Here is a 12,987-nt window from a genome sequence, read left to right on the forward strand (position 1 = left end):
TTTCCCTATGAGGCTTATAGTATTATTATTATTTCCATTTTACAGATGAGGAAACTGAGACCACACAGCTAGCAGGTTAGCAGGGCCAGTGTTCAAACACAACCAGTCTGACTCCAGAGATCTTAAATTAAACCAAGCGATATAGCTAAGATAGTGTCTGCCTATATAACAGTTCAATTTTGATTTGAATTGACCCCATTTTATCTCTTTACTAGGCTATCAAATGGCAAAATAAGAAAAGAGAAGGAAGAAAGAAAGAGGGAGGAAATGGAGGAGAAAAGAAAAGAGGTGGAGACCCTGATGTTGTCTAACTTCAAGACGAGGTAGCAAGAAGAAGAGAATCAGAGCCACATATAACATAAAAAGAAAATATCAAGTATGCTGCCTATGATGGAGACTAAGGTAAGTAACTGTATACTGTGAAAAATCTTCTAAGTAAAGGAAAAAACAGTGAGGAGGTTCTAAAAGGGAAATGGTATTACAATGGCTAAAATTTGGGAACCAGATTTAATATCACCATCTAACACAACTGTATCCATAATAAATGTTTCATGTAATTGCAGTGAGTCGGTCCTGTTTGTGAAGTCTGGCTCCCCCCGTTTTTATTTTTGGTGATAAAGTTGGCTTATTCCTAACAATTGTTAAAAATTCTTTTTTAAAACTTATTTTTGTCAGCAAAGCCAAGGACAATAAACTCCATTTTACTTACATAAGAGTTAAAATTAGGAACACCAAAATTATTCAAAAATGTACTAAACATCAACTTTTATTAGGTATTTTATGACAAGTTCTACTTACAGTATCTTACTTAGCTCTCAAATCCTATCTTATGATAGATTTTAGAGTTGAGAAAACCAAGGTTTAACAAAGTAAATTGCTCAAGATTATATAGTTAGTAAGTGACAGCACCAGCATTGTAACCACATGTATAGTATTTATGTAAACATTTTCAAGCTACTAACATCTAATCACTTTAAATTGTCTCTAGGGAATACTCATATTTAACATTTAATTGTATTTATTTTAGAGAAGTATAAATTTTATTAAAAAATCACCAGCCTTCAATTAGTTATGCCAGGCAAAAGATTACCTCTTTTCATACCATGTGTAAGGCCATCAGGTGAAGGCAGGCACAGAGTCAGTTTTTGCTTTACTAAAATATCTTAATCACCTGGTATAAAATGGCAAGTGAATGAACTTCATTAGTTAACAAACAAAGAAATGAATAAATGTCTGGCTCCAGAACTCCCATCAGAGCTTTCTAGTCAGCCGAAGAATACAAGTATTACTAGAGAAAGCTAAAATCAGTCTAAACAAAAGCAAAGATATTCGACAAATTAATCTCTGTAGTACTATGTTTAAATTTCACAGTTTCCTTACAGAGTCAAAATAGCTAGAAAATCCCAATTATTATCTAGATAGACCTTTGAGGTCCCAGGAACCCAATTATAAGAATCTGATATGATATTTTAGAATCATAAGTATCTTGAATATAATTAAAGAATGTATAAAATTAGACATCATCATCATTAATATCTAACCATCAGCTATGATTCTACTGTCCTTACCAACCACTTGACAAAAAAAAAAAGTTCAAAGCACTTACCAGACATATCACCGTTGTGGTCATGAAATGGAGGTGATGGGCCAGTTATCCCATTCCTCCTTGCCCAGCCAAGTCGCAGACTCTGATCTTGCATCATACTACAGAGTCCATCCTCAAAATCACATCTTTCATAGTTTGAGCCTAATGGGAGAAAAAAGAAATCCACTTTCACAACCCTACATGTGGCTTTTATAAGAAATAAAACAATAGGTGAAAATTAGAAAGCTTAGGAACAAATTACAAAGAGAGTAACATCAGGATAACTTCTCACAATTTAAGTCTACTTCAATGCAAAGCTTTTTTGCATATGACATTCGAATAAATCACCACATATTAAAAACCAGTGTGGTCATACAGAAAGAATGCCATTCATGAGGTCAGAAGACTGAGGACCTAATCTTGATTCTGTCTCTTATTAACTGAGGGCCTTGCTAAACCACTTAACCACACCAAGCCCTTTTCTTCACCTATGAAACTGAAATAATGGCATCCTGCCCTTTCTCCCTCAAATGACTGCAGTGAGAATCTTATGACATAATATACATATAAATACAACTCTTAAGCACCACAAAATATGAGGCATTATTATTAAGGTTACATCTTCAAATCCACCTTAATGTTCCAGCCATATCAGAATTTCAAGTTTGGGCAGACCATTTCAGAGAGGACCCTCTGATACAAATTCAGCCATTGTGGCTGCGACAGAACCCTGGAATTAAGCATAGCACCTCCCTGTTGAATCTCAATGTTCTTGAAATCCCTGGTGCTTTTAATCACAACAAGGCATTTTCTGGCTTTTTTTTTTTCTTTTCTTTTTCTCTTGGTATAAGTGATCCAAGAGGCTTGGGAGAGGGAGAAAGATTTGGACACTTGGTTGCTCACAATAACCCCCCAAGGAGGGCTTGATTCCATTATCCACCATCTGTAAATGTCACTCTCTAAAAAAACAGATTAATTCAATGGCAACTATACCATCCCCAGGTTGTAGCTCTTAGTAACTGGAGATGTTCCTTTGACAAGCTTGTTCTTGTGCTAACTGGCTGCATTAGCCACAGTGGTTATTCTGATTAATAGACAGACAGTGCCTGGCAACCCAGTCACAAAAACATAATTTTTAGTCACATTTCGGAAAAATATTATTTAGTAATAATACATCTGGTGCATATCCTTGAGAACATCCATGTGAGTACTGAAAGCTGAATTAGAAACTACACTTTTAAACATTATCTAAACCTGCTTTATTACCAATGGTCTATTTTATTATTTTTAGTCCTAGATTCCTTATTTTGAAAGATTTTACAAAGCAGCTGTATTCTGTAATGTTAACAGGTATCTTAATAGCCACAATTTACTGAGGGAGATCAGTGCTAGGCATTCTAAGTGCAGTAGTTTATTTACTCCTTAAAAAAACCTTATGAAGCAGGCAGCCAGTGAACGTTGGGGCCAAGATTGGAACCAGGTCTTTTTTGACTCCAGAACCTGAATTCTTAAAGCTCTGTTCCAAGGTCTCATTGTTAAGCCACTAACCCATTTTTACCTCTAGAATTAGAGGTCTGTCAGAGTTTCTAATACTGATGAAACCAGTACTTCCAGGCAGAATTCATGTCATTCTATCTAAAAGCTAAGAAACTTGATTAGTCTGTGAATCATACCATGCTTAAATTTCCCATTGCCTTAAGGCCTTTGAAATATTTAGAATATCCAGAATATCCCAATCATTACCTCATGGACCCCTAGTGGTCCAGGGAAGCTGGTTAAACAGAAAATGAACTAAATTATATAGTTATTTGTATATGAATGTGCATGTCATTCAATTAGTTATGCATATGTATCTTCATAAGTATGTATGTTTTCAAGTCTTAGTCCCAGCATTTTGTCCAATGATCTACTTGTGATTACAAAATATTCTAAACTATTTTTTATCACCATATTTCAGCAATTATGTGTACAAAACGTACACACATACTCACATAGGTGTCAAACAGTTTTTAAATACCAAGAAATTACCTTGCATTACAATTACTTAGTTGATGTCTGTTTCCAATGTTCTTTGTTCTCTTTAATAAACAAGGATAATGATGATGTATTCTGGAAGTGTTAGAACTAGAAAAATAGCTAAATAAAACATTTTTATTTCTGAATAGTCTCAACAGGGGTTCCTTTTGTTACAAAATGAATCTAATGAGCATACATTTTTCAACTAATTGTTATTTAAAAAGCAATCATGAACTTCTTATAACTGCCAGATTATTCAAAAATTCATCAGAAAATTTTCTAAGTATTCATTTTCCTCCCAGTAGAGAACTGTGTATTTTAAACCATTTGAACAATTTTTTCCTGAATTGCGGCTGATTTGCCTTTTATAATCTCATATCCCACACACCTACATTCAAATCTGATAGTACTTACTATACTAAAGTCTGTCTGCATGGAGATTTTCCTGCTACCACAGCAATACTGCAGTTGGACAACATATGGAACAGGAGGAATGGGATGCAGGAACTTAGGAGAATCCATGTTCCTGGGCTTTTTGAACTTGAGCAACTCATCATTTTGTTTTTAATTTTGTGATCCCACAGGTCCAGCATACTGCAGTGAAAAAGAGAGGGTATCTCCATGTTGTGCTTTGAAGTTGCTTGGAAGACCCAATTATCTTCTGAATTGGCTTCCACCATGCCAGATTCTCTCATTAAAATTCTACTGCAGAGCCATTCATGGATTCAATCATTAACACCATAAGTGGAGAAAAATATTAAACTATATCCTCAAGTGATAGTTAACATAGGGCATGCTTCTGAGAAAATGGTAAGGAATAGAAAAAAATTTTAATAGTGGTAGTGGTGAAGAAACTGATGCAGAACTCGGGATTAACTTAGTATAGTATGAGTAGATTATCACAATATAAAGTTCCTAGAAGACAGGGAAACTGTAAGAGTTAGGAGAACTCTAAAAAGGAGAGGCAGAAAGCATTAAAAGCAAGCCATTTATTTCACAATTTTGCCTGGGCCTATATTAATAATGCACGTTTCTTTTCCTCCTGAAAGTTCTATGAGGCACAGTTGTAGACTTCCCTAATGTTAAATCCTGCTTTCCTTGGAAAACTGTGCCAAAATATAAAATGCATCATTTTAACCATTTCATGTATATAGCTCTGTGATAAAAACAATAATTCACATTGATATGCAACCATCACTACCATCCAAGTCCACAACTGTTTCATTTTCCCCAACTGAAACTTTTCATTCCTCCCTCCCCTCAGCCCCTCAGAACCACCATTCTACTTTCTGTCTACAAATTTGGCTACTCCAGGTACCTCATATAAGTGGAATCATGCAATATTTGTCCTTTTGTGATTGGTTTATTTCACTTAGTATAATTGTCCTCAAGGTTCAGCCATGTTGTAGCAGGTGTCAGAATTTCCTTCCTTTTTAAAGCTGAATAATATTCCACTGTATGTATCTACCGTATTTTATTTATTCATTCACCTGCTGGAGGATACTTGGGTTGCTTCCACCTTTTGGCTATTGGGAATAAGGCTGTTACCAACATGGGTGTACAAATATCTGTTGGAGTCCCTTTTTTCATTTCTTTTTGATATGTCTCCAGATTTGAATGGCTGTATTATAGAATAATTCTATTTCTAATATTGAATGGAATTGCCATACCATTTCCACAGAAGCAAAATGGCTTTACATTCCCACCACCAATGCACGTGTTCCAATTTCTCAACATTTTTGCCAATACTTGTTATTTTCTTGGGTTTTGTTTGCTTGTTTATAATAGCCATCCCAATAGATATGTGGTGATATCTCATTGTGGTTTTGACTTGCATTTTCCAAATGATCAATGATATTGAACATCTTTTCATGTGCTTATTGGACATCTGGATATCTTCTCTAGAGAAATGTCCATTCAGGTCCTTTGTTCATTGCTTGTTTTCTGTTGTTGAATTGTACGAGTTCTTTATTTATTCTGCATGTCAATGTCTTAGATATATAGTTTGAAAATATTTTCTTCCATTCCATGGATTGACTTCTCATTCTGATAGTGTCCTCTGATACACAAAAGTTTTTCATTCTGATGAGCTGTAATTTATCTAGTTTTTCTTTGTGGCCTGTGATTGCCAAAAAATCATTGCCAAATCCAATGTTATGAAGCTTTTCCCCTGTGTTTTCTTCTAAGAGTTTTATAGTTTTAGCTCTTACATTTATGTCTTTAACCCATTTTGAGTAAATTTTGGATATGCTGTAAGGTAGGGGTCCAAGTTTAATCTTTTTGCATATAGATGTCCAGTTTTTACCACACTGTTGAAAAGACTATTCTTTCCCCATTGAATGGTCTTAGCACCCTTGTCAAAAATCATCTGACCATCTATGAGACAGCTAATTTCTAGGCTCTCTATTGCATTTCATTGGCCTATGTGTCTGTCTTTATGCCAATTCCATACTCTAAATTACTGTAGCTTTGTAGTAAGTTTTGAAATCATTAAGTGTGAGGGCTATAAGGTGGTTCTTTTTTAAGATTGTTTTGGATATTTAGGGTCCCTTAAGATTCCATATGCATTCTCGGATGAATTTTACTATTTCTGCAAAAAATATTCTTGGAATTTTGAGAGGGATTACTTTGAATCTACAGATCACTTTGGGTACTACTGACATCTAAACAATATTAATTCTTCCAATCCATGAACATGAGGTGTCTTTCCATTTATTTGCATCTTCTTTAATTTCTTCCAGCAACAATTTTTTGTTTTCATAACCTTGGTTATGTTTATTCCTGAGTATTTTATATTGTTTGAGGCTATTATGAATGGAATTTGTTTTATTTCCTTTTTAGATTGTTCATTGTTAGTGCACAGAAATGCAACTGATTTTTGTGTGTTGATTTTGAATCCTGCAACTTTGCTTAATTTGTTTCTTTGTTCTGACATTTTTTTCATAGACTTTTTAGAGTTTTCTACATTTAGGATCACATTTTCCGTGAACAGAGATAATTTGACTTGTTCATTTCCAATCTGAATTGCTTTTATTTCTTTTTCTTATCTAACTGCTCTGGCTTGGACTTCCAGTACTATGTTGACAGAAGTGGTGAAAGAGGGCTTTCGGTCTGTCACCGTTGAGTATGACGTTAGCTGTGGGTTTTTCATATACAGCCATTTGTGTGTTAAGGTAATTTCCTTCTATTCCAAGATTGTTAAGTGCTTTTATCTCCTTCCCTTCTTGAGGAAAGCTATTTATTACGTAGTCACAAAATTTTACATACATTTTACTGTTTACAAAATGATTTCCTTCATGTAGATAGCATATAAAAACATTTGTACAAAGAATTATCTCCCTTACTCTCATTTAATGTAAAAATTAAGGGCCAGTTCCTGCAAAGGATGAAATAAATTCAAAATACTCCAATTAAATGAAAGTAAAATTTATTCTCAAAAGTAGATTTCCATGAAAGAGTGCTATTATTCGTCCTGGCAATGTGAAACCATTAATTAATTTTTATCACGGAAATGTTTATCTTTCACACTGAACTAATTTTATTAGTTTCATTGAAACAGAGACAGGAAAAACTGTAAATCAGAAAGGTATGTGATAGCATATGGAACTACAACTTCCATAGCTCACACCAGAATTATCTAATATTATTTAAGTTGGAATCTTGTCATATAGTTGCCTTTAATCTCAAGCCACTGAGCACATCTTTGGCAAGAATTTGACATAGATACCATCAGTGTCACATGAGAAAAAGATTTCCAAACCATATTTTAACTTTAACACTGTTTCAAGATTAGTAAATTTCACAGAATTTGTTATAATAGCCCAAACTGAGACATTTTGCTATGATGAATAGGAGTTTTAGTTGATTAATAAAAAATATGCTTAAAACATTTTGCATCCAATGTAGTGGTAAAATAAATATTGCACATGAAATCTCACATTTCACTCTATTAATGCTTATCTTCAAGTATGTCAATGAACTTCTACTACTACTTTTAAAAGTAGTTGAAATTTATGTCATCCTACTGAAGAAACAATGTACTTACTATCATCTGATTAAACACTATCACCTCTCAGATTTTCAGAATGCACCTCTAATGTAATTTTCACACATTTCACATACGAATTTAGATTTATATGAAGTAAAGACCTTTTGAAAAAATTATTATTCCTAAATCCAAAAAAGTTTGCAAAAGAAGTTAGGTAATACTTCAAAACTTTATATTTCATCAAATCAAAGTATTAAAAATAGACCAAATGGAAATGTTCTTAAGCAAAACATGTACGTAGGGGAGAGATTATTTAACTGAATATATTTTTCCATCTTGAGTCACAGTAATTTTAGCTCTAAAAGTAAATGTATGGAACAGTTAATACTAACTTCAGGTACGCCACAGTAATTATCTAATTACTGGAGTAATTTCTGAGAAAATACTGGAGTACTTTCTGGTAATATTCCAGTGGTAGAAACCCACTGCAGGGGATATATCTCAACATTGTAACACTGTATCAATAGTACAGTTTATAGTCTTATGGTTGACTTGGATCTGAATAGCAACATAAGTAATATTACTGTTTTACTGTTGAGTAAAACTAAAACTTTATACATCAAATAATTCTGAGCAATTACTAGAAGAGAAACTAGATTATTGCTGTGCTTAATAGAATGAGGAAGACCAGGCAATGGGGTTCTGCGTAGAAGCAGACACTGCGACACTAGAAACATAATTTTTTTTAAATACCCAGATCAGTACCACAACATTTACTTCCCTGGCTCAGGGTATTAATAAATTCTAATAAAGAGAGATTCTTGTCAACGTTAGAACCAAATAGTTGTTACACCTAAAAATTATTTTTCTTGCTCACGATTTATTGTGTTCAATATTGTGTATAAATAGAATTTATTTCATTGTGAAGATTTAGTCTTTTTAAATCTAATATCTTTAAAAAGAATACTGAGTTAAATAATAGGTTCAAGTATTCTGAAAAACAGGTCCATCATGTAAAATAAAAAATTTTTCAAAAACACTATTAATAGAATCAGTTGCATCCAAATTTCAACTTCAACTATGCCAATTTCATTTTAAAAAGTCAACATATTAACCTATTTCTTTAAAGCTCACACCATTTGGACTTTAAAGAGGGTCACAGATTAATTTTTTTCCCAAAATGTGACTACTGAAACATCATTATAAAGTCAGCTTCAGTAAAAAAAAAAAAAAAAATCTTGTCTATAATTTTAGCATCACAAATTTTCAAGAGAAAAATTGCTTGGCCATCATTATTCCTCCACAGTATTTTCCCCCTAGCGTGGTGTACAAAAGAAACTCACGCTTTAAAGTGATTCTCAATTTTATCTACAGGTTTTCCCATTTTAAATAAAATACCAAAGTGGAAACTTCTCAGAAATGAAAAGCACAAAAGCCAAAAGGTGACCTCCCAGTGTAACATTTAAAATGAAATGTGTTTATTCGACAAATCTGTTCCTTCACTCTCCTCTAAGGCCGGGCTTATTAGTATCTTTCACATAGCTGAGACCTTGCCCACTCAGCGGCTTTCCCCTTCTTTCGCATTAACCTTTACCCTGAAGCAGGACTACGCATGTTATCACAGCAACCACACTGAAAGGAAGCTTCAGAGGGATTAGCGATGGAACGGACTTTGCATTTCTTGTCAAACCAACCGAGTGGTTCATCTTAGCTGCTCACCAAAGAACAGCAAGGGCTTTCCCCAGACAGGACAGAGAAAGGGCAGCACATCCACATGTAGCGTCTCTGGGGAAATGGGACAAATATAAAATGAATCCCCGTCTTAGGAATTGTTAAACACAAAGTGCAATCAAACAGCACGATCACAATCCCCAAACTATGGGAGAAAAATCCTCCACCTGTTTCCTTCTAAAGAGAAGAAATTATTCAGTAATCACTCCTCTTGTTTTAAAGTAATAACAACTTAATATTTGAATAGAATTCCAACAATGGTAAGATCAAACATGTAGAACCTTATGTAGGAGAAGAAAATGAAGAACTCTGTAAACACTAATTAATATAGTATCTGAATAAAAAGTAGAAAATACGTTTGAGCATATTGCTCTAAAATACTAGACTTAGTGCCTTTAAATAATTGAGACAATAGTTACTAAAAATCAACATGAATGAACCTATTTAATTGTATGATAATGTTTTTATGAAAGGTGACTGTAGGAAGGGCGCTAGTTCCATTGATGAAATGCAGTCTTCTTTCAGGATGTAATACTGCAAATAGAAACTACAGAAACATGCATGTATGTCTCTACCCATATCTTCCCTTGGTGAACTTTTATTAATGTTATACCTGGAGTATTTTCCTGCCAGTGAGATCAGTTTATCTCACTTTATGACCTCTTATAATAAACTGGAGGTTCAAAATCACACAATTAGTAGATGGTTTACCCAGGATCCAAGTCTACGCCCTGCACTCTGATGCTTGCACTCTTTTCTCTGCCTTAGAATCAAAGGATATAAGTCAGAGTTATGCTCTGTGTATGAGAGGTACCAACTCACTTGGTGGTAGTGTCCTATAAGCAAAAATAAAATCTTCTCACCCAACCTAAAATTCATTTCAAATATTCCCATACTGAACTCAAACTTAAGCTCATAATTTCCATCACAGCATTTTAAAACTGCAGTCACAAGCTTCTTTCCAATCTTGTTTCACTGATATACCATTAAAAGTTACCTTTCTACATTTCACTTCTTCTTTATAATTGGTAAAACTGATCCAAAATACATCCCATTTAGTTAGAATCTTAGCAATTTGATACCATTTAATTAGTTATTTTTATTTGTGGATCTGTCTCTTTCTTAAAAAGAGTATTTTAGTTTCTGACTGACTCTAAGGGCATATAAATGGGATCCGTGCAGGGCCAGGTGTCTTAGCCTCCCCAGGCGGCTCAGCAGCCTCTGGACTAAAGGTGGACAGGACTTGGAGGAGGGAGAGGAAGGGAACTTACATTGCTGTTCATCGCTCATGTCGCCACACTGATCTGTGAAGTCACACACATTGTCAGGAGGCAAGGAGACCCCACTGTCACACTGAAAGGCTTCCGTTCCTTCCTGAACCAGTACAGAGGTGAAAACGCAGGAAATCCAAAGGATACCAAAAGCTTCATTCTTCAGGAAAGCTAACATTCTGGCCAGGCAGAGGAGCATTGCTTGAAACGTCTTCTTAGAGATCAGGCCGTTGTAACGGGTGGGTTCATAATTAAAAACATTCTTTCTCTTTTCTCTATTTTTTGATTTCCAGATTTGCCTCTTATGACTGAAACTGCTGGTAACTATCCGCAACTCTTAACAAATGAGTCCAAGGCAGTTCATTTACTCTTTCAGGGGAGTGTCTTTAGAAAATATTTAACTTGAACAATTGCACCATTTCTCTATCTAGCTAAGCATAGATATTTATTGCCCTATGTATACCATGTTTAAACAATTTAAGCCCTTATGATAAATTTTTCTTTCAGGACATAGCATTAACTACTAAAGGGCAGGCACATAAATGGGAGGAAAATTACAATAAAGTTATAAGTAACATAAAGGTTCTATATTAATTCCTATGCCTAATCATGTTCATGTAATTTAGAACATTATTGTCACTAAAACTCATTCAAATACTTCAGGTCCAATTATTAGAACTGTTTCATGAGAATGAAATGCTTGTCCTCTATCACTGAATGGAAACTTTGCATTGCTTGCTTAGATAAACTGAAAACCACAGGATTTTAAAAACTGAAGGGACATCGGGGATCATTATTTTCCAAACCACATTACTTGGACCCAAGAAAGTTAAGGGATACTTATGAGGAAATACAGTAATTTGGTATTAGAAACTGGAATTCAAATATCCTGCTACCGAGTGCAGTGTTTCTTCCTCTGCAGTACACGGATTTTCATGTCAATTCATCTTCATGTGCTTTTACAAGTGAAACATACAATTTCAGGATCCATATTCAGAATGAACAGTACAATAAAGTTCAGAACACCTGAACTTTATATTATAAATAATAAAATTTTATGAAGGTGAATAATTATAGAAATTATATGGAGTTAAATATTCAAAATATTCCTTTATACTTGATTTCTTAAAGGCATCTTGAAGTTCTATTCAACTATCTTATTTTAATTTCTGCAATATAACTGCAAGAGACAGAGACACCAAGACTATAAGAAGCAACTGGAGAATGCAGGGTGGAAAGAACCATAGATCAGGGACAGAAAACGCTCCTGTGCTTTTAAAGAAGATACAAAGAAAGCAGATTTTCCAAATATTCTAAGAAAAAAGACTCAGTAAAAACAATGATCTAAGATATGAGCATTCAGGATTCTAGGAGGAAAATCCATAATTTGCCCTATTATAATTGACCACTCCACACAATTTAGCATTTCACTGCTCTGTGCTCCATTCTAATTTCAGAAATATTTATTCTCCTTACCTCTCTACTTTGTAAATGAATTCTAAGAAACACATTGCCTACTTCTCTCTCTTTGTGTATCTCTTAAATGTTGACTATCCTTATAGTTCCACATTAGTCCTCCTCTCTGCTCAGATTATATATATTTCTAGGTTTTCTCTTCATGCTCATAATTTCAAGTAATATCTATACATTGTTATCTCCCAAATCTATATCTGAAGTCCTGATATGACAAGTTACTCAAACCAGTATCTTAAGTGTTCTTCCAGAACACACACACACACACACACACACACACACACACACACAAAACACATAGCCTAATTGACTTGCCTACTTGAATCAAAAACTAATTTCATCTTCCTTCCCCCCACCCAACCAACCAGTCTGTCTTTACTCCCCTATTCGATATTTCAGTGAACGGCGCCTTCTTCTGTCCATCTTGCCAAGCCAGGATCATATATGTTGGTCCTGGCCATTCTACCCATCAATCATCAAGTCTCACACATTCTATATATGTCAAGACTCCATCAATTCTCAACTCAGCAACACCCTGAACCAGATGTTTCCACTACCCAAAACTCATTTCCCATTCTTCAGGCAGAGTGATCATTCTGAAGCATAAGGCCACTCCTACATTATTTCCGAAAGTGCCATATTTCCTAGCACGGCTTGCAAACACAGCTTACCTTCTGCAGTTCACTGCTGATTACATCTTCCTCTGCGTTCTCAATCAAGATCTTACTCAGTTATTACACTAGCAGTTTTCTGAACATGCCACCTCTAGACTCCAGATCTGAGATCCCTTTCCCACCCCAAGCACCAGGTGAATACTAATTATTCTTTAGTTTCCAGCTTCAAGGACTACCTCTAAAGTATCCTGGCTTATTTTCTCAGGCTGAGTTATATTTCATTCCTGGGGTGTCTCACAGCCTTCTGTT

General features: G+C 34.7%; 1 protein-coding gene across 1 annotated transcript in view; it reads right to left on the reverse strand.

The window, feature by feature from the left end:
• Positions 1–10,790, reverse strand: part of MALRD1 (MAM and LDL receptor class A domain containing 1) — a 608,458-nt gene extending 597,668 nt beyond the window's left edge. Inside the window, exons 1-2 of the mRNA XM_007447298.1 lie at positions 10,592–10,790; positions 1,607–1,747 (exon numbers count right to left, since the gene is read on the reverse strand). Of these exons, the coding sequence (XP_007447360.1) occupies positions 1,607–1,747; positions 10,592–10,790 (340 nt within the window). The remainder of the gene's footprint in view (positions 1–1,606; positions 1,748–10,591) is intronic.
• Positions 10,791–12,987: the final 2,197 nt, after the last annotated feature.

Source organism: Lipotes vexillifer, unplaced genomic scaffold, assembly GCF_000442215.2.
Source record: "Lipotes vexillifer unplaced genomic scaffold, Lipotes_vexillifer_v1.1 scaffold297, whole genome shotgun sequence".
NCBI lineage: Eukaryota > Metazoa > Chordata > Mammalia > Artiodactyla > Lipotidae > Lipotes > Lipotes vexillifer.